Consider the following 21,050-nt stretch of genomic DNA (forward strand, 5'->3'; position numbering starts at 1 on the left):
CCATCTACCACTCCTCAGCCCATTTGCCCATCTGATCAAGATCCCATTGTACTCTGAGGTAACCTTCTTCGCTGTCCACTACGCATCCAATTTTGGTGTCATCTGCAAACTTACTAACTATACCTCCTATGTTCATATCCAAATCATGGTGGCACAGTGGTTAGCACTGCTGTCTCACAGTGCCAGAAATCTGCATTCAATTCCTGCCTCAGGCAACTGTCTGTGTGGAGTTTGCACATTCTCCCCGTGTCTGCATGGGTTTCCTCCGGGTGCTCCGGTTTCTCCCACAGTCCAAAAATGTGCAGATTAGGTGAATTGGCCATGCTAAATTGCCCGTAGTGTTAGGTGAAGTGGTAAACGTAGGGGAGTGGGTATGGGTGGGTTGCTCTTCGGAGGGTCGGTGTGGACTTATTGTGCCGAAGGGCCTGTTTCCACACTGTAAGTAATCTAATCTAATCTAATAAATGACAAAAAGCAGTGGACCCAACACCAATCCTTGTGGCACACCACTGGTCTGAAAAGCTTCCAGTCTGAAAAGCAAACCTCCACTACCACCCTCTGTCTTCTACCTTCCAGCCAGTTCTGTATCCAAATGGCTAGTTCTCCCTGTTTTCCATGAGATCTATGAGGAGAAAGTGAGGTCTGCAGATGCTGGAGATCAGAGCTGAAAATGTGTTGCTGGAAAAGCGCAGCAGGTCAGGCAGCATTCAGGGAACAGGAGAATCGACGTTTCGGGCATAAGCCCTTCTTCAGGAAGGGCTTATGCCCGAAACGTCGATTCTCCTGTTCCCTGGATGCTGCCTGACCTGCTGCACTTTTCCAGCAACACATTTTCAGCTTTCCATGAGATCTACCCTTGTTTACCAGTTTTCTATGAGAACCTTGTCGAAAACCTTACTGAAGTCCATATAGATCACGTCAACTGCTCTGCCCTCATCAATCCTCTTTGTTACTTGTTCAAAAAATTCAATCAAGTTTGTGAGACATGATTTCCCATGCACAAAGCCATGCTGACTATCCCAAATCAGTCATTGCCTTTCCAAATACATGTACATTCTGTCCCTCAGGATCTTGTGTCATGGAGATACATTGTTACATTGAATTTTTGGAGTTCTTTGATTAAGTGCCTTCGGCGCTCCATTCCAGTTTTCCTAAGTCTCTAGAATTACTGGACTATTTCAGACTCCACAATCCAGGAGCTAACAGTACTTTTTGATGTGATGACAGCTTTTTGAATCCGCCCTTCATTGGTGCCTCCTGTTATCAGTTTTTCTCATTTACCAACCCTCAGATCTGTTTAACACTCAGGACAAACATATGCTTAGAATATATTTAGCCTTAAATAAACTGCTTTATCTTGTAAAAGGAGCACAGCCAAGTCCAAGTGAATCTTTTGATGTTTCCTTCACCACGCCCATTCTCTGGTACTAATCCACCAATGTGTGCAAATGTTTCTGTTCAGCGCATTCCTTCCAACTCAAATGTGGAAGCCACCCTGATCCTTTTCAAGAGACATACTCTTTGCCTTCTTTCTTTCAATGTGTAATTCAATCTTATATTTCTAATGTAGAACGTATCAGTAATACACCCATCTTCCCATGGCCACTCTGGGGTTGCTGTCCTCAAGCATGGCAAACCAGAAATCCTGGCCACGGTAACCTTAAGCTGAAGCCTCATCCTAAATACCCCCAAGGATAGTTCAATTGTATTACTCTCCTGTGTCCTTAATTGCTAAAGATTTTGAGTTTAAAAGCAGGTAGGTTATGTTGCAGCTGTATAGGGTGCTGGTGAGGCGACACCTGGAGTACTGTGCAGTTTTGTTCTCCTTAATTGAGAAAGGACGTACTGGCACTGGAGTAGGTGCAGAGGAGGTTCGCTAGTTTGATTTCGGAGTTGAGGGGGTTGGCTTATGAGGAGAGACTGAGTAGAATGCGATTATATTCATTTGAATTCAAAAGAATAAGGGCGGATCTTATAGAAACATAAAATTATGAAGGGAATAGATAAGATAGAAATAGACAGGATGTTTTCTCTGGCAGGTGAAATTAGGACAAGAGGGCACAGCCTCAAGATTAGAGGAAGCTGATTTAGGACTGAATTGAGAAGGAACTTCTTCATCCAGGGGATTGTAAAGCTATGGAATTCCCTGCCCAGTGAAGTAGTTGACACGGTTTTAAAGCTAAAGTAGATTTCTTTTGAACAATAACAATAACAAAATTAAGGGATACAGTGAGAGCACGGGTCAGTGGATCTGAATCCATGAAAAGATCAGCCAAGATCTTATTGAATGGCAGAGCAGGCTTGAAGGGCCAGATGGCCTACTCCTGCTCCTAGTTCTTATGCTCTTAATAGCAGCACATACCCCAATTTATGAAACCGAACAGGAAGTGAAACAGAACTTATACATTCGCAGTCGCTGAGGTTTGTCGTAGATTTGAATAAAAAGAAGGTAAGAAGTTCGTCAACTCGAAAAGAGAGCCACGCATTAAGTTTTTTAAAAACTTATTAATCAATTTCTCAGGAAGCCTTTAAAAAAATACACAGGCCTCTTTCTAGATCTCAGCTGGTCAGCTTTAGTTTCACTGAGCATTACTGAGGTATAATGTGCCGAATGTTCAACAGGAGAAAGTGAGGACTACAGATGGTGGAGGTCAGAGTCAAGAGTGCGGTGCTAGAAAACCACAGCAGGTCAGGCAGCGTCCGAGGAACAGGAAAATCGATGTTTCAGCCATAAGCCCTTTATTAGCCCTCATTCCTGATGACGGGCTTATGCCTGAAACATCGATTCTCCTGCTCCTGGGATGCTGCCTGACCTGCTGTGCTTTTCCAGCACCACACTCGAAATGTTCAAAAACCCAGGAATTCTTCCCAGCATGGCCCCATGATGTGTGAAACACTGTATTGAAAATTCTGCCATTGCCATCGCCAACTCTGGAATTTAAACAGACGGAAAAGTGCAGAATTCCAGCATCAGTTACCCATTCCTTTCAGCTGCAGATTGATTTACCACTAATTTTCCACACAATATATTCATTCAAGTTGTTCATGTGGCAGTAGATGACACTTGCCTGATAGTATTTGTCAATATCATCCACGCAACCACACTGACTGTTTGGAACACATTGGTCCACACTCAAAACATATCCAGGGTCACAGAAACATCCTTCAACAGTTGGTAGAAGACAGTTGTCTGGTGCAGACAGATCTGTACAAGTAGCAGGACAACTAGTGCCACATCTCTCATAGTGACTACCACTGGGGCAGAATAGGGCTATATAAAACAAAGATATATAATTAAGTTCATTTAAATCTGTAGTCAGCTTAAGTAGCATTCAAAAACCAAATTAGTTTGTCTGATATAAACTTCATGACAGTAGAATGTGATACATTGCCTAAAATCTCAAAATCAGTATGATAAAACATCTCATAAGTTGTTGTGATTCTGCACTAATTAATGATTACATTAGACAGCAGTGGGTGAGAGAAGGACCTGAGACAGTCAGCACCGGTTAAAGGAGCAGACAAGGGGAGGGCCATGAGACAGTCAGCCAGCACTGGTTAAAGGAGCAGACAAGGGGAGGGCCATTAGACAGTCAGCACCGGTTAAAGGAGCAGACAAGAGGAGGACCATTAGACAGACAGTCAGCACAGGTCAAAGGAGCAGACAAGGGGAGGGCCATTAGACAGACAGTCAGTACCGATTAAAGGAGCAGACAAGGGGAGGACCATTTGACAGACAGTCAGCACCGGTTAAAGGAGAAGACAAGGGGAGGACCATTAGACAGACAGTCAGCACCAGTTAAAGGAGCAGACAAGGGGAGGGCCATTAGACAGAGAGTCAGCACCAGTTAAAGGAGCAGACAAGGGGAGGACCATTAGACAGACAGTCAGCACCGGTTAAAGGAGCAGACAAAGGGAGGACCATTAGACAGACAGTCAGCACCAGTTAAAGGAGCAGACAAGGGGAGGACCATTAGACAGACAGTCAGCACCAGTTAAAGGAGCAGACAAGGGGAGGACCATTAGACAGACAGTCAGCACCAGTTAAAGGAGCAGACAAGGGGAGGACCATTTGACAGACAGTCAGCACCGGTTAAAGGAGCAGACAAGGGGAGGACCATTAGACAGAGAGTCAGCACCGGTTAAAGGAGCAGACAAGGGGAGGACCATTTGACAGACAGTCAGCACTGGTTAAAGGAGCAGACAAGGGGAGGACCATTAGACAGAGAGTCAGCACCGGTTAAAGGAGCAGACAAGGGGAGGACCATTTGACAGACAGTCAGCACTGGTTAAAGGAGCAGACAAGGGGAGGACCATTAGACAGACAGTCAGCACCAGTTAAAGGAGCAGACAAGGGGAGGACCATTAGACAGACAGTCAGCACCAGTTAAAGGAGCAGACAAGGGGAGGACCATTTGACAGACAGTCAGCACCGGTTAAAGGAGCAGACAAGGGGAGGACCATTAGACAGAGAGTCAGCACCAGTTAAAGGAGCAGACAAGGGGAGGACCATTTGACAGACAGTCAGCACCGGTTAAAGGAGCAGACAAGGGGAGGACCATGAGACAGACAGTCAGCACCAGTTAAAGGAGCAGACAAGGGGAGGACCATTAGACAGTCAGCACCGGTTAAAGGAGCAGACAAGGGGAGGACCATTAGACAGACAGTCAGCACCAGTTAAAGGAGCAGACAAGGGGAGGACCATTAGACAGACAGTCAGCACCAGTTAAAGGAGCAGACAAGGGGAGGACCATGAGACAGACAGTCAGCACCGGTTAAAGGAGCAGACAAGGGGAGGGCCATTAGACAGACAGTCAGCACTGGTTAAAGGAGCAGACAAGGGGAGGACCATTAGACAGACAGTCAGCACCGGTTAAAGGAGCAGACAAGGGGAGGACCATTAGACAGACAGTCAGCACCGGTTAAAGGAGCAGACAAGGGGAGGACCATGAGACAGACAGTCAGCACCAGTTAAAGGAGCAGACAAGGGGAGGACCATTAGACAGTCAGCACCGGTTAAAGGAGCAGACGAGAGGAGGATTGTGAGACAAGACAGTCAGCACCAGTTAAAGGAGCAGACAAGGGGAGGACCATTAGACAGACAGTCAGCACCGGTTAAAGGAGCAGACAAGGGGAGGACCATTAGACAGTCAGCACCGGTTAAAGGAGCAGACAAGGGGAGGACCATTAGACAGACAGTCAGCACCGGTTAAAGGAGCAGACAAGGGGAAGACCATTAGACAGACAGTCAGCACTGGTTAAAGGAGCAGACGAGAGGAGGATTGTGAGACAAGACAGTCAGCACCAGTTAAAGGAGCAGACAAGAAGAGGACCATTAGACAGACAGTCAGCACCAGTTAAAGGAGCAGACAAGGGGAGGACCATTAGACAGACAGTCAGCACCAGTTAAAGGAGCAGACAAGGGGAGGACCATTAGACAGACAGTCAGCACCGGTTAAAGGAGCAGACAAGGGGAGGACCATTAGACAGACAGTCAGCACCAGTTAAAGGAGCAGACAAGGGGAGGACCATTAGACAGACAGTCAGCACCGGTTAAAGGAGCAGACAAGGGGAGGACCATTAGACAGACAGTCAGCACCAGTTAAAGGAGCAGACAAGGGGAGGACCATTAGACAGACAGTCAGCACCAGTTAAAGGAGCAGACAAGGGGAGGGCCATGAGACAGTCAGCACCGGTTAAAGGAGCAGACAAGGGGAGGACCATTAGACAGACAGTCAGCACTGGTTAAAGGAGCAGACAAGGGGAGGGCCATTAGACAGACAGTCAGCACTGGTTAAAGGAGCAGACGAGAGGAGGATTGTGAGACAAGACAGTCAGCACCAGTTAAAGGAGCAGACAAGGGGAGGGCCATTAGACAGCCAGCCAGCACTGGTTAAAGGAGCAGACGAGAGGAGGATTGTGAGACAAGACAGTGTACATCAACTAAAGGAGCAGGCAAGAGAAGCACCATAAAACAGGTGTCAGCATCACAAAGAAGTTTAGGTGAGAGAAGAATCTCAATGAAGGCAGTCAAAAGGATTGGACTGTATTCACTGGAGCTGATTGCAATTAGTTCATGCTCTACAAAGGCAAAAGGACAAGCTGTTTGATGCGTCATTGGTAAATGGTGAAACTTTTTTTTCATTCTTAAGTTTAAACATAGAACATAAGTTGATAGTCAAGTTAATGTAGTATATAAAACACAACATAAATAAGTGGACATGATGAGAGTATCTTCAAAGTATATATGAGACTTCATCTTGACAAGGATTGTGTAGTGGTCACATCTACAGATACTGTAGTGGATGGGTGCACCTGTGCGATCAATTGTTGAGAATGAGTTTTTAAAACTTCATTCATGGGATAAGGGTATCGCTGGCTAGACAGCATTCATTGACCATCCTGAATTGCCCAGAGTCAACCACATTGCCGTGAGTCTGGAGTCATTAGTGAACCAGATGTGTTTTTCTGACAATGGTTTCATGGTTATCTTCAGTTAATTCTAGATTTTTTTTACTGAATTCAAACTCCACTATCTGCCATGGCAGGATGTGAACCCGGGTCCCGGAACATTTCCTGGGACTCTGGATTTATAATCCAGTGATAATACCACTAGGCCATCACCTCCCCTATTTTAATTATATTTTAATAATGTTTCTCCTTCTTGATGGTTATCACCACCTGCCACTATGTCTGTAGAACTCAGTCAACTTGGTCAGTTATTGTGCTACTGAGTCATTCTGTGTAAATAACATTGAAGACCCCAGTCAGAATCAGTTCTGCAGCCTTGCCACATTCAATGTGCCAGCCTAGTGGTGTTCAACATAGAAGCGTACTGGTTTATCAGCTAAGGGGGCCAAGTATCCAACAAAGCTTCTCTTTGACCTAATGCCATGAGATTTCATGGGGTCCAAAGTTAGTGAGGCTCCCAGGACAGCTACACCTTACCTGTACATCAGCGTGCTGCCACCTTGAGTGATTAGTTCTGTGGGTGTAGCAGAATATACCCAGGGATGATGATTGTGTTGACTATAATGTCTGATTCTATGAGCACGACTATGTCAGGCTGTTGCTTGATTAGTCTATGGGACACCTCTCCCAATTTTGTCAGGAGTTATCCAGGTATTGCTAAGGCATACTTTGCATGATCAGCAGGGCTGAGTTTGTTGTTGCTGTTTCCAGTGTCTAGGTCATCCAGTTTCATTCCTTTCTTTACACTTTTAAATGTTCTGAAACAAGCAAGTTGGTTGCTCGGCAACTTTACAGGCAGTTAAGAATCTACCACATTGCTGTGGTTCTGGTGTCACATGTAAGCCAGACCAAGTAGATAGACTGCAGATTTCCTTCCCTAAAGGGCAGTATTGAACCAGTGGGGTTGTCACAACAATTGACAATGGTTACATAGTTGCCATTAGGATAGCTTTTAATTCTAGATACGTTTAAAATCAAGTCTCACCATCTGCCATGGTGAGTGATTGGAACCCATTAGCTTTGGCTTCTGAATTACTAAACCAGTGACATTACCACCATGCAACTATTTAATCCCATTATCTTATATTATGATTTTTCCAAATTGACTGATGTGCATAACTTTGCTTTCTCTGACGCTTTTTTGTTGTTAAACAAAAGCACATTGGAAACCTCTTGTCCATATGTTCAAATACTGACTACCATGGTACCCAAATATCAAAAATAAGGCTTAGAGTCTATCAAGTCAGGTTTCATTCTCAAATCTGACTTGTGCAGTAATACTATTAGCAGAAAACGGAACCATAGTATGGACTCATATAGGTAAGGAATATCTGTACTTCAATCCCAAAGTATGTTTCAATAGTTGATCTCAGTCAGGTGACAAAGTTATATTTGAACTAGATGCTATTAAATCCATAAAGGGGTTGAGAGTGGTGAGGGATTGCAGCAGACAGTCTGACAGTAAATGATTTATAAAAATTCAGGGGGAGGAAGGATGCAAGAGGGGGTGATAATTGCAGGGAATTATATTTCAAAACCTTCCAAACCTGAAGGTTAATCAGGGATCTTGATTAGAAAGTTGGTGGCATGAATGGAACTGAGCAACCCATTCTGACTTTATGCTGAAGGGAAGGTCATTGATGGAACAGCTGAAAATGGTAATGCCTATGACACAGTCATTAGGAATACTCTGGGGCTGTCGTTGGACTGTGATAATTGACTTTCAAAAATCTTTTAGGAGAAAGTGAGAACTGCAGATGCTGGAGATCAGAGCTGAAAATGTGTTGCTGGAAAAGCGCGGCAGGTCAGGCAGCATCCAAGGAGCAGGAGAATCGACGATTCGGGCATGAGCCCTTCTTCAGGAATGAGGAAAGTGTGCCAAGCAGGCTAAGATAAAAGGTAGGGAGGAGGGACTTGGGGGAGGGGCGTTGGAACTGCGACAGGTGGAAGGAGATTAAGGTGAGGGTGATAAGGTGAGGGTGATAAGCCGGAGTGGGGGTGGGGGCGGAGAGGTCAGGAAGAAGATTGCAGGTTAGGAAGGTGGTGCTGAGATCGAGGGTTGGGACTGAGACAAGGTAGGGGGAGGGGAAATGAGGAATCTGGAGAAGTCTGAGTTCATCCCTTGTGGTTGGAGGGTTCCTAGGCGGAAGATGAGGCACTCTTCCTCCAGCCGTCGTGTTGCTATGGTCTGGCGATGGAGGAGTCCAAGGACCTGCATGTCTTTGGTGGAGTGGGAGGGGGAGTTGAAGTGTTGAGCCACGGGGTGGTTGGGTTGGTTGGTCCGGGTGTCCCAGAGGTGTTCTCTGAAACATTCCGCAAGTAGGCGGCCTGTCTCCCCAATATAGAGGAGGCCACATCGGGTGCAGTAAATCATGTGTGTGGAGGTGCAGGTGAATTTGTGGCGGATATGGAAGTATCCCTTGGTGCCTTGGAGGGAAGTAAGGGGGGAGGTGTGGGCGCAAGTTTTGCATTTCTTGCGGTTGCAGGGGAAGGTGCCGGGAGTGGAGGTTGGGTTGGTGGGAGGGGTGTGGACCTGACGAGGGAGTCACGGAGGGAGTGGTCTTCTCGGAACGCTGATGGGGAGGGGAGGGAAATATATCCCTGGTGGTGGTGTCCGTTTGGAGGTGGCAGAAATGACAACGGATGATACGATGTATATGGAGGTTGGTGGGGTGGTAGGTGAGGACCAGTGGGGTTCTGTCCTGGTGGCGATTGGAGGGGCGGGGCTCAAGGGCGGAGGAGCGGGAAGTGGAGGAGATGCGGTAGAAAGCATCGTCGACCACGTCTGGGGAGAAATTACAGTCTTTGAAGAAAGAGGCCATCTGGGCTGATCGGTATTGGAATTGGTCCTCCGCCGCATCTGCGGTGGAGACGAAGGAATTGGGAATATGGGATGGCGTTTTTACAGGGGGCAGGGTGAGAGGAGGTGTAGTCTAGGTAGCTGTGGGAGTTGGTCGGTTTATAGTAAATGTCTGTGTTGATTCGGTCACCCAAGATAGAAATGGAGAGGTCTAGGAAGGGGAGGGAGGAGTCTGAGACGGTCCAGGTAAATTTGAGGTCGAGGTGAAAGGTGTTAATAAAGTGGATGAACTGTTCAACCACCTCGTGGGAGCACGAGGCAGCGCCGATACAGTCATCGATGTAGCGGAGGAAAAGGTGGGGGGGTGGTGCCAAAATAGCTGCGGAAGATGGACTGTTCCACATATCCTACGAAGAGGCAGGCATAGCTGGGGCCCATGCGGGTGCCCATGGCTACTCCTTTGGTTTGGAGGAAGTGGGAGGATTGGAAAGAGAAGTTGTTCAGAGTGAGGACCAGTTCAGTCGGTCGAAGGAGGGTGTCAGTGGAAGGGTACTGGTTGGTACGGCGGGAAAGGAAGAAGCAGAGGGCTTTGAGTCCTTCGTGATGGGGGATGGAGGTGTACAGGGACTGGATGTCCATGGTGAAGATAAGGCATTTCAAAAATCTTTCCTTGTTCTAGGTTTGACTCCAAATGTTAAAGTGTTTTCCCCAATTCCCTTTAACTTCAATCTTAATTGGACTTTTTGATTTCACACTCAGATTGAATGCTGCTCTGATATCAAGGGCATTCACTATGACTTCACCTCTGGAACTCTGCTCTTTTTTACTTTGCTTGGACTAAGGCTGAAATAAGATCTGGACCCCAATCAGAGTAAGCCATCAGTGAAGAAATGCTGTTTGATAACATTGGCAATGATTTGTTTCATCACTTTCCTGATAATCAAAAATAAGATGATGGAATTATAATTAGATTTGACTTTTCCTGCTTGTTGTAAACAGCACATACTTAATAAATTGCAAAACACAACTTACGGCAAAAAGAACTATTTCTCCACTCTATACAAATTCCCGCTTGAGCACACAAGTCAGCATAGGTTTGTATGGCGAAACAAAGTGTTGTAGACTGTCCTCCGCTCATACACATATCATAGACACAATTTTCAAAGTAATTCTCAGGTGGAACTTTAAGGTGGCACTCTTTGAATAAACCTAGGCAAATACAGAAAATACAAGTAAATTGCATCTGGACAGAAAAATAATTATTTCTCACTTAATGCTAATTCCAGAAGTTATCCCAAATAATGAATTTAGTGTGTAGTCTTGAAACATTCTACAATACAGTCTTGTACTTTCCATGCAATTCAAAGCAAAACATTGCTTTATGAATAGAAACATTCAAACTTCTTCATTATACTAAAGTTGGTAATAGCCCCGTGTATATTTATTATTTGCACTTGAATACTTCCAATGTTATTAATCAGACGAACAGTGTAATTTGGGGTAAATGTCTGGTTGTCAGCAGGAAGGAAAAAATGTATTTAGTTTGGAAAGATTTGGATGTAATAAAGAGCTACATAAGTGCAAATTCTTTTTTAATTCAAATATTGCTTTGGATTCCAGTCTGGAACATTATTCCACAGGCACTTCATCATGATATGGTAGATTGGGGGCCAAGGCTCCCAAGGGCCAAGAAATATCTAAGAACATGCAAAATAATATCCAGATCTCTAAATTGCATTCTAATTCCAATTCATTCAGAATTTATTTTCTTCTTACAAACAATCTGAATTATTTAACTAGTTGTAGTCTCTTAGTTTGAAGTATCTTTCCTCCTTTCTCCCCAATGAAGTGCCTTATCTTTTTCATTGATAAACTCAACAGCTTAGACTACAAATATTTCCACAATATGTTTTAAAAGGATTTTATGATAGTTAGAACGCTTGCACTGAAAGTCACTCACCATTCTGACTTGGAAATATATTGCCACTCCTTCACAATTGCTGGGTCAAAATCCTAAACTCCTTCCCCAAAGCCTGGTGGGTCTGCCTACATTGACAGCCCACCACCACCCCTCAATGGCAACTAGGGATTGGCAATAAAAGCCCACATCCCATCAATGAATTTTAAGAAAAAGTAATGTCATGCTTGCTTGATGAAAACCGCACATCAACAGATAGGGCTTCAATGCTATGAGTTTGTAACCATTGAAGAAATCATCTGGCTTTTAATCTGCTTTCACTTTGCTTAGCTTGAAATTGATATATTGTTGTACGAATGAAACAAAAAAAAATACCTGACAGATTTGTAATCATTCCACAAGCCGTATCTTTCTTTGCATTCTCCTTTAAATTTGGATCACATTGAAAGTCATTCTCACCATGATTGCACCTATAATTGGAAGAAAGAGTGAAATGAGTGCAGTGAGAAATATGAAAAGGTCTGAAACATGGTCCAGCTTGTCCTGCACTGCTCTTCTCTTACATGAGTCTTCCAACTAAGCTTGGCCCTTAGTCCCTTTTATTCAAACTTCACACCTAGATGTTTCTGGCAGAATGATGATCAGGATCAGAATCAGAATCAGATCCCGATTCATTCCTTAGTCAAAGAGACCGTATGCTAGTTGTCATCTTTCTGGGCAGCAGAAGGTCCATGAATGTCTTTACAAGGATAACTTCTGATGAACAATAAATGTCTTAACAATGACAACCACTTCATCAGAATGATTTTTAAAAATAATATCGAGATTTTGTTTGAGAAGTAATACTTGGGTATACTTACTCAGTTAGTATATCAGGTACTTGCCAACTCTCTCCGAGTTTATTAGAATCGGTTGCAAGACTGCCATTAGGCATAATAAGATCATCAGCAGGGTCACCATTGTAGTTACCTAAATCACATGAAAGTTATATGATCAGCATTTCTACAGATCCATTTGTCACATCTCATTTCTTGATGCTAACATACCAGGGTTTTGGTACTGTTACCAAACCAAAATTATTTTTCTCTCAAAAGGGAAAAACAATGGCTAGAACCTACTCAATCTTGTCAAAACTGAAATAAGTAAAACCATGATCAATGTTGTTACCTCTTGCATTGGCTGAAATATAGCAATCATGAGTTTGGTAAGTAGTTATAAATAGCTATCTGGTACATGAAGCTACCATTTTATATCCTATTGCTGATGAAGTAACATCTATCTGTTGATGTTAACCTAAAAGTTCAGCACGGACTGGATGTGAGGCCCCAGCACAGTCTGCTTGAAGGACTATGATGCTGAACTTTTTATTTCTTTAGTTTTCTAATGTATTCCGAAGACTTTGTAGCTAGGTACCTTGTACCTAAGATGGCGTGAAGGAATGTAGTGTTGAACTGTTTATTTCTTTATTTTTCTAATTTGTTCCTCAGATCAGATACCTAGGTACCTATGCACCTAAGATGACGCAGTAAGTAGTGACTTTGTAAACTTTTCACCGCACTCATGCGAGTACATGTGATAATAAACTTAATTCTAATTCTAAAGTTTGCTTCTAAAATGAAGTTCAATGAAATCAAAAATGAGGAAAAAAGCATGTAACCTGGTGATGACCTAATAATTAGAAAGCACACTGATTTTAATATGTTTCTGTGTTTTGCTAAAAGGATGTGTGTCTTTATATTAAGCGTGATAACTCAGCAGTAATGAATTGACCTGTTACAGTAACTGTGGAAAAGCTGTAGTTCAGTTTAAAACAGAAACAATAAATCAGATTTGATAGCGTGGACTATTTATCAGCTAAATTTGTGATTGTGTTATACAAATATCATGGCTGACTGGATGATATAAAGGTGGTGACCAGTCTGAACAAGCTGGCCTAAGGTCAAAGGTTGTTCAGTCCAAAAGATAAGCCTCTTTCTCGACAGACACAAGCAAGTCTTAAAGAGCAATGCAACAATTTAGCCAAGGTAGATTGTTGTAATGTTTGGCAGTGATCAAATTGATCATTTGCTGGAGACTGGACAGTGTCAAGTTAGAATGCACAGCTGTCTGGATGGACACCGTATAAAGAAAGCTTTCCTCAGAATCTAGTTAGCTTGCTCAGGAAAGGTCATTTGATCAGTGGCTGGAGGTTGAGATGGAGCAGGCTGATCACCAGTTTCAGTCTGATTCTCGAACAAGTCCATGTAATCAGGTTCACTTGTGATTCTAAGTATTGTATGCGAAAGAACTTTTTAATATTGTACTTTGGGTAGATTCTATTTTTAGAATTGCCTTGGATTATTGATATCCAGAGTATACCCATTTGACCAGGGAAAGTAGGAATGAAAGCCAACATGTCCATCAGATCACTGCATTAGAAAAATGCTAGGTAATACAATTCTTGTAAACATTCTTTGATGCAACCAATAGACAACCCTTTCAATAGGAATGAAAGTGGGATATCACAACTGCATTTAATATTCTTTCATCTTAAACATCCCAAAGTGTCTCACAGATAATTAAAAACTTTGGATGAAATCTACCTGAACCTGGAAAGTTGAAATGTTGAGAATTGCAGCAGCCAGTCTGCATAAAAAAAGGTCTCACAAACAACATAATAAATTCTTATCTAATTTATTTTAGCTATGCTGATGAGATTTGAAGATAGATTAAGAAGAAACTCCTTTGCCGTCTTTCAAATAGTGTGACAGAATCTTTTATACTTCGAAGGGGGCTTTAATAGCTCATCAAAAAATGCCATCTCCAAAACTGCACTCCCTCAATACAATCATGAAGTGTCAGTGCACATTATTTGTTCATGTTTTCAGAGTGTAAGTTGAATCTCCACCCTTCAATATGGAGTGAGTTCTTATAGCTGGAAGAGGAGGTTAGGAAATTTTCTTCACCTTTCTTGAAATATCCCACCAGAAATTGTGATGGAAGCAAGATCTTCAAAAGCCTTTAAAGGGGAGTGGATAAAAAAATATTAAAAAGCAAAACATTCAAAAGACATTGAGACCCTTCAGAGCTGTGGACTCTCAGTCGTTAAGCCATATATTCAAAACAAGAGTCATATTGGACTCAAAATTATAACTCTTTTTCTCTATCCACAGATGCTAGGTTTCTCTAGCACTATTCGGTGTTTATTTCAGATCTCCAGCATCCACAGTATATTGCTCTGGTTGACAAATGAGATCAATAGATTTTAGATACTAAAAGGTATGGGAATTGTGCAGATAAGTGCACTTGATGCAGAAGATTAGCCACGATCTTAGTAATAGGTAGATGAAACTCAAAGAACCAAAATAGACTATTCCTGCTCCTACTTCCTAACATCCCTACAAAAAAAGTAGAGGAATAAGATGATAAATGACTCTTTTGGGGATGTGGTGGTCAGCTGAATTACTTTCTTGTATATGATAAATGTCTGTGATTCCATTAGCATCATCAGTTCACAACACTACCAAAAGACTTCTGTATGGTTTTAAAGTGTTGTTGGAATAATTCAGTCCCATTCATTTTGATAACAGCTGTAGAAGTCTTTTGTCTCTCTTGACATTCAGGATTCTGAGCTGATTTTTAAGCAATCACCATCAAGTTCATGATGTGATTAGATAGTAAAAGCTAAATTATTTTTATTTATACACATATTGACAATTTCTCACTTCACAATAACATGAAAATAGGTTGGAAGGTGAATGCATCAATTATGCTGCAAAATGGGGATGTCAAACCCACAGTATACCTCTGTCCTCGGTGTGAATGCTGTTGAAAAAGAGGCAAGTGTGTAATTACTTATCACTGAGATAAATACTAAGAATAAAAATGCCTATAATATAGTTCTTATTAGATGTTAAGAGTTGAGCAGAACTTAAAAGCTACTACAGGCAGTCCCTGATTTATGAATGTCTGTATGACAAATGCTTGCAATTATGAATTGCTTTTTAAAATTGTAGTCTATTGTGTTCCAACTTGTGTACAAATCGAATGATGAATGTACTCAAGAATGGAACATGTTCATAAACTGGGACAGCTTGTACGATGCAAACATTTAAAGAATACACATAAAAGCAAGCATATAATGTGTTAAAGATTTGCTCACAAAGCCTATTGGACCTACCACACATGCCACAGAGCAGTCCAGCATACGTAAATGGTACAGACACATCAACGTGGTGGCTGCCATCAAATCTCACGAACAGACCAAAGTTAGTCTCTAGTAAAATATAGGCACCACTCATTCGCACTACCAGGAGGTTTCCAACAGTCACAGGTAGGTTTATTCTATTTCCATTGAGCTAAAGACAGAAATATGTCCTTATTATTTACACAAGTAATAAGTCAATGTGTCTCATCCATACAGTTACATCTAACTACTCTCACACATGTAGTACAATCTTAAACTCAGATCAGCAGATTATCATTTCTACAAAATGGCAGCCTGGGTACTGGTAGAATGTATTGATTTTCTTCATACTTCTATGATACAACCTTGACATCGTAAACATGAATACACTTTATTTAGTTAAATACGTCACTTAGATATAAAAACTATAACACAACTTTTTGGTTGTGGCATCCAATCTGACTGGGCATGTATAGTACCAATCTGTCAGACTTCCAGTAATCCTTATTTATATCACTATTCTGTCCTGCTTTTCATCAAATGATGTAACCCAGAATTTTGTAGAAGCTAAGGAAGAGATTACTGGGCTCCTTGCTGAGATATTGTTTCATTGACAGCCATGGGTGTTAGAAGACTGGGGAGTGGCTTATGTGGTGCCATTATTTAAGAAAGGCAGTAAGGAAAAATCAGCAAACTATAGTCTGGTGAGCTTTACATCAGTGGTGAGTAATCTGTTAGAGGGAATTCTGAGGGTCAGGATTTACATGCATTTGGAAAGGCAAGGACTGATTAGGGAAAGTCAAAATGACTTTAAGTGTGGGAAAACAAGTCTCATTAACTTGACTGAGTTTTCTGAAGAGGTGACAAAGAAGACTGATGAAGGTAGAGTCGTAGACATTGCTGAAGTCGGTACAGACAAGGTGGCTTGAAAAAGAGACAGACTGTTAGAGGGTTGATTTTCATATTGGAGGCCTATGACCACAAGGATTAGTGCTGGGTCCAATGCTTTACATAAATGATTTGGATGTGAATATAGGAAGTATGGTTAGTAAGTTTGCAGATGACATCAAATTTAGTGGTATAGTCAGCAACGAGAAAGGTTAGCTCAGAGTACAATGGGACCTTGATCAAATGGACCAACAGGCCAGGGAGAGGCAGTTTAATTCAGGTAAATATAAGGTGTTGCAATTTGGTAAGACAAACCAGGGCAGGACTTATACAGTTAATGATAAGGCTCTGGGGAGTGCTGCCGAACAGAGACCTCGGGGTGCAGGTGCATGGTTCCTTGAAAGTGGACTCACAAGTAGACAGGGTGGTGAAGGCTTCCCTTCACTGGTCACTGTACAGAACATTGGGTGAGGTTACTTTTAGAATGCTGTTTTCAATTCTCTGAGCTCCCTGCTATAGGAAGGAATTTGTTAAACTTGAAAGGGTTCAGAAAAGGTTTACAAGGTTGTTGCTGGGTTTGGAGGATATGAGCTAGGGAGAGGCTGAATAGGGTGGGGCTTTTTCCCCTGGAGTGTCAGAGGCTGAGGAGTAATGTTATAGAGGTTAATTAAAATTGAGGGGCATGGATAGGGTGAATAGCCAACGTCTTTTTCCCAGAGTAGGGAAAATTTAGAGGGCAATGGTGAAAGGAGAAGGATTTAAAAAGGTCTGGAGGGGCAACATTTTCATGCAGACTGTATATATGCCAGAGGAAGTGGTGGAGTCGGGTACAATTACAGCACTGAAAAGGCATCTGCATGGGTACATGAATAGGAAGGTTTGAGAGGGATATAGGTGAAATGCTGGCAAATGGGACGAGATCAGTTCAGGATATTTGGTCAGCACAGACAAGTTGGACAGAAGGGTCTGTTTCTATGACTCTATAAATCAGGAAATGAAATGCCACTCTAAGAATGGAACAATGGAAATAATATGGAAGGAAGCTGGCTGGCAGTGTGTGCTGTGAGAATGGTACTAAAAGGCTGAAGAGTGACTTGGACGGACTGGATGAGAGGGCAAATACCTGGCAAATGCAATATAATGTGGATAAATGTGAGGTTACTCACTTTGGTCACAAAAAGAGGAAGGCAGTTTATTATCTGAATGATGGCAGCTTAGGAAAAGGTGAGGTACAAGAAGACCTCAGTGTCATGGTGGAACACTCACGAAAGGTTTGCATGTAGATGCAGCAAGCAGTGAGGAAAGCTAATGGTATGCTGGTCTTTATAGCGAGAGGACTTGAGTATCCGAGTAAGAATATCTTGCTGCAGTTATAAGGACATTGGTGAGGCCACACCTTGAGAAGTGTATGCAGTTTTGGTCTCCTAGGACCAAAAGGACATTCTTACTATTGAGGGAGTCAAGCGAAGGTTCACTAGACTGATGCCGGGATGGCAGTACTAACATATGAAGAAAGACTGGATCAACTGGGCTTGTATTCGCAAGAATTTAGAAGAATGAGAGGTGATCACATAGAAACATATAAAATCCTGATGGGACTGTACAGGGTAGGTGTGAGAGGAATTTTCCGATGTTGGGGAAGTCCAGAACTAGGGGTCACAGTCTAAGAATAAGGTGTAAGCCATTCAGGACTGAGATGAGGAAGAATTTCTTCACTCAGAGTTGTGAACCTATAGAATTCTCTCCCACGGGAAGCTGTTGGGGCCAGTTCATTAGATATATTTAAGAGGGATCTGGGCATGGTCCTTTCAGCTAATGGGATCAAAAAGTATGGCAAGAGGGAGGGAATGGGATACTGAAACTGCATGATCAGCTGTGATCATATTGAATGGTTGTGCAGGCTCAAAGGGCCAAATGACTTACTCCTGCATCTATTTTCTGTGTTTCTATGTTTTAATATGAAGAAACTGGAAAATAAAACACTCATCAGAGCATGGTACTTTGTAACTTGTTTCAATGAATCGTATTTTAATCTAAATTAATAAGCATGGCCGCTAAAAAAATGCAGTGCTCCTTTTTAATTCCAAGGGTAAACTGGTTTTACATTCCATCCATGAGAAGATCAATAATTGTGAACATCCTCAAACAATACAAGTGCTAACAGTCCAGATTTTATATCTTCTATACTGCCCTTTTCACTTCTCTCCACAGCCTCACCTCTGAGTTGCAACAAAAATTGCAAATGCTGACTACACAAGCACATAATTATACTGGATCATTGAACTAACTCTGAAGCAAGTTGTGGATAATCAGTGATAACACAGAGAAAACTCACATACCAATACTTTATGATTTTTCATGATTGAAAGAGAGTTGTTGTAGACAAATATATGTACAGATTTCACCCAGGACACCTTGGTGTTGGTACCTCTGTGCTCATTGGTAGTCGCAACATAGAAGTAAGGCAGCACTGAGGAATCACTGCATGGTTTGGACAGCACATACGTGCATGTTCCCATGAAGTGGTGAACACTCCTGTCAAAAGTGTTGTAGTGGGGATCACCAGAAACACTGCATGTAGCATGACCTGCAAAGAAAATGAGATTGTCAACTGCATCTGCCATTCCATCTTATACGCTTCTGTCGTGTTTCATAATTTACAATGGGGAAAACGTGGAGGTTGATGGTCAATATTACAATATCCCTGACATCTAACAAACAACAGATCCTGACATTTGCTTCATTTGCACACCACTTTAATACGAGACCCTCTTGTGCTTTTTTTTCCCTTTCATAAGCAGGAACAGCCTTTCCTTTACTTTGTCCAGACAGCTCATGATTTTGAAAACCTCCAATAAATCTCATCTCAGCCTTCATCTGTCCACGGTGATTCATCAAAACTTCTTGAATTCATGCTCACAACTCAACGTCCTCATTCCTGGAAACAATCTTACAAATTGCTTCTGAACTCGCCCCAATTTATTCACGTTTTTCACAGAATATGACATCCACAATTGCAAATAACACTAAAGTAGTTGTCCAGCAAATGTCTTGTATAAGCACGACATCACTTCTTGATACCAGTACTCTACATCATTTAAACTAAATGCAGAATATTGTATGTTTTATTAATAGCTCTCCAGACCTGTCTGAGGAACTTTAATCACTTATGCACATATAACTGTGGTACCCGTGGTCAGACCTTAAGAGGTGTAATGTCAATGACATTACCAGGATAGAAAACATAACATAAAATGACTTCTATAATGAAAACATTGCTCAAATTGGTCAACAAGCTAACAATTCCAAATTCTATACTGCCAACCCAGAATCAATAAAACGTCAAGAGACATACATTACTCAACATGACAAGCAGCCTGCTTTCAAATTACCTGTTATGACAGGAGGCATGGTACTGGTTGGCGTTGGAGTGCTCAGTGTGCTTGTAATGTCACAATTGCCTGCAGAGAAAATAATGTATGTATAAATTCATAAACTGAGAGTAACTGAAATTACAGTATTGAGATGAGGAAAATATTTCAAGTGGATCATTGTGAATCCTTGAACACTCTCCCTCTGAAGCCTGTGGATTATACATCACTGAGAATACTTCATGCTGAGGGAGAAAAACACTTAGGAATCTCAGGGAATCGAAGTATATGGAAAACAGGTTGCAAAATGCAGCTGAGGCACAAGATCACCCATGATCATATTGAGTGACACAATGTGATGGGAAGAGAAATAGCATACTCCTAATACAACTGCTTAAGATCTGACTAATGTTCATCTCTACTCCATTCCTGATGAAGAGCTTATGCTCAAAACATCGATTCTCCTGCTCCTCGAATGCTCCCTGACCTGCTGTGCTTTTCCAGCACCACGCTCTCGACTCCTCCTTCACCTCTCCTTATGTCATGCAATTGATCAATTTAAGCAGAAATTAGAAAATTAGTCACATTTACAAACCTCCACAACATCCAGAATGGAAGGAAATGTCATCTACAGCGACATCACTACGATAGTCATTGCCCCGGACTGCTTCAATGAGAATCTATAAGAGGAAGCATCAGAATAACAGCAGGCAGAAGATACCAATGCCAAAGTAAACAACAGAATAGCATTGAACACAAAACAAAAGAAGTGCTGGAAATCTGGAAGAAAACAGAAATTGGAGGAGAACCTCAGGAGGTCTGGCAATAATTTCACTGGACCTGAAATGCTGACTCTGCTTTCTCTCCTCTGATGTTATCAGATCTCCAGCAATTTGTCTTTTGGTAACAAAGTCAGTATCTCCCAGCCAGTAATACTGAGCAATATAGGACATCATTTCATGGGGCATTTCATATTAAAACAGCTTCTACATTTCTCCACTAATTTGTATTTAATTTAATTTGATATGGAATGAAGAAAAATCTGCTTGCCTTCTAATTAAATACGCAAGCTATGCGAATGCTTCAAAAAGAGAAGTACAGCCAAAAAAAATCACTAAATTATTAGCCACACAGCTTACCTGAGATTTTCCAGACAGGTGTAGGTCCACTGCTGCTGCGATCCACTGGTTTCCTTTATTGCCTCTCTCTGACCAGATCAGTATCGGGGGAAGCCCAACTTCAAGCTGGTAAATATTCAAAGCCATGCTCTGAGCCACTCCATACATGTGGTACCAGAATCGCATACACTGATCCCCTGTCTTATCGCACAGAGCACTGACCAGTTGGGCTTTGTCTCCTTCGCTGCCTTCATTGCCTTCAATATAGATGTAGTAGCCACCTGGACATAGTTAAGCTCACTGGTTACAAACAAATCAT

General features: G+C 42.2%; 1 protein-coding gene across 1 annotated transcript in view; it reads right to left on the minus strand.

The window, feature by feature from the left end:
* Positions 1-21,050, minus strand: part of LOC122555641 (IgGFc-binding protein-like) — a 128,899-nt gene that overhangs the window by 20,362 nt on the left and 87,487 nt on the right. The window contains exons 46-54 of the mRNA XM_087993366.1: positions 20,753-21,012; positions 20,209-20,293; positions 19,635-19,703; positions 18,582-18,829; positions 15,349-15,526; positions 12,050-12,158; positions 11,565-11,659; positions 10,304-10,480; positions 3,069-3,271 (exon numbers count right to left, since the gene is read on the minus strand). Coding sequence (XP_087849492.1) covers positions 3,069-3,271; positions 10,304-10,480; positions 11,565-11,659; positions 12,050-12,158; positions 15,349-15,526; positions 18,582-18,829; positions 19,635-19,703; positions 20,209-20,293; positions 20,753-21,012 — 1,424 coding nt within the window. The remainder of the gene's footprint in view (positions 1-3,068; positions 3,272-10,303; positions 10,481-11,564; positions 11,660-12,049; positions 12,159-15,348; positions 15,527-18,581; positions 18,830-19,634; positions 19,704-20,208; positions 20,294-20,752; positions 21,013-21,050) is intronic.

Source organism: Chiloscyllium plagiosum, unplaced genomic scaffold (genome assembly GCF_037043375.1).
Source record: "Chiloscyllium plagiosum isolate Xiang-an unplaced genomic scaffold, Cpla_swu_hap1 HiC_scaffold_13, whole genome shotgun sequence".
Taxonomy (NCBI): Eukaryota; Metazoa; Chordata; class Chondrichthyes; order Orectolobiformes; family Hemiscylliidae; genus Chiloscyllium; species Chiloscyllium plagiosum.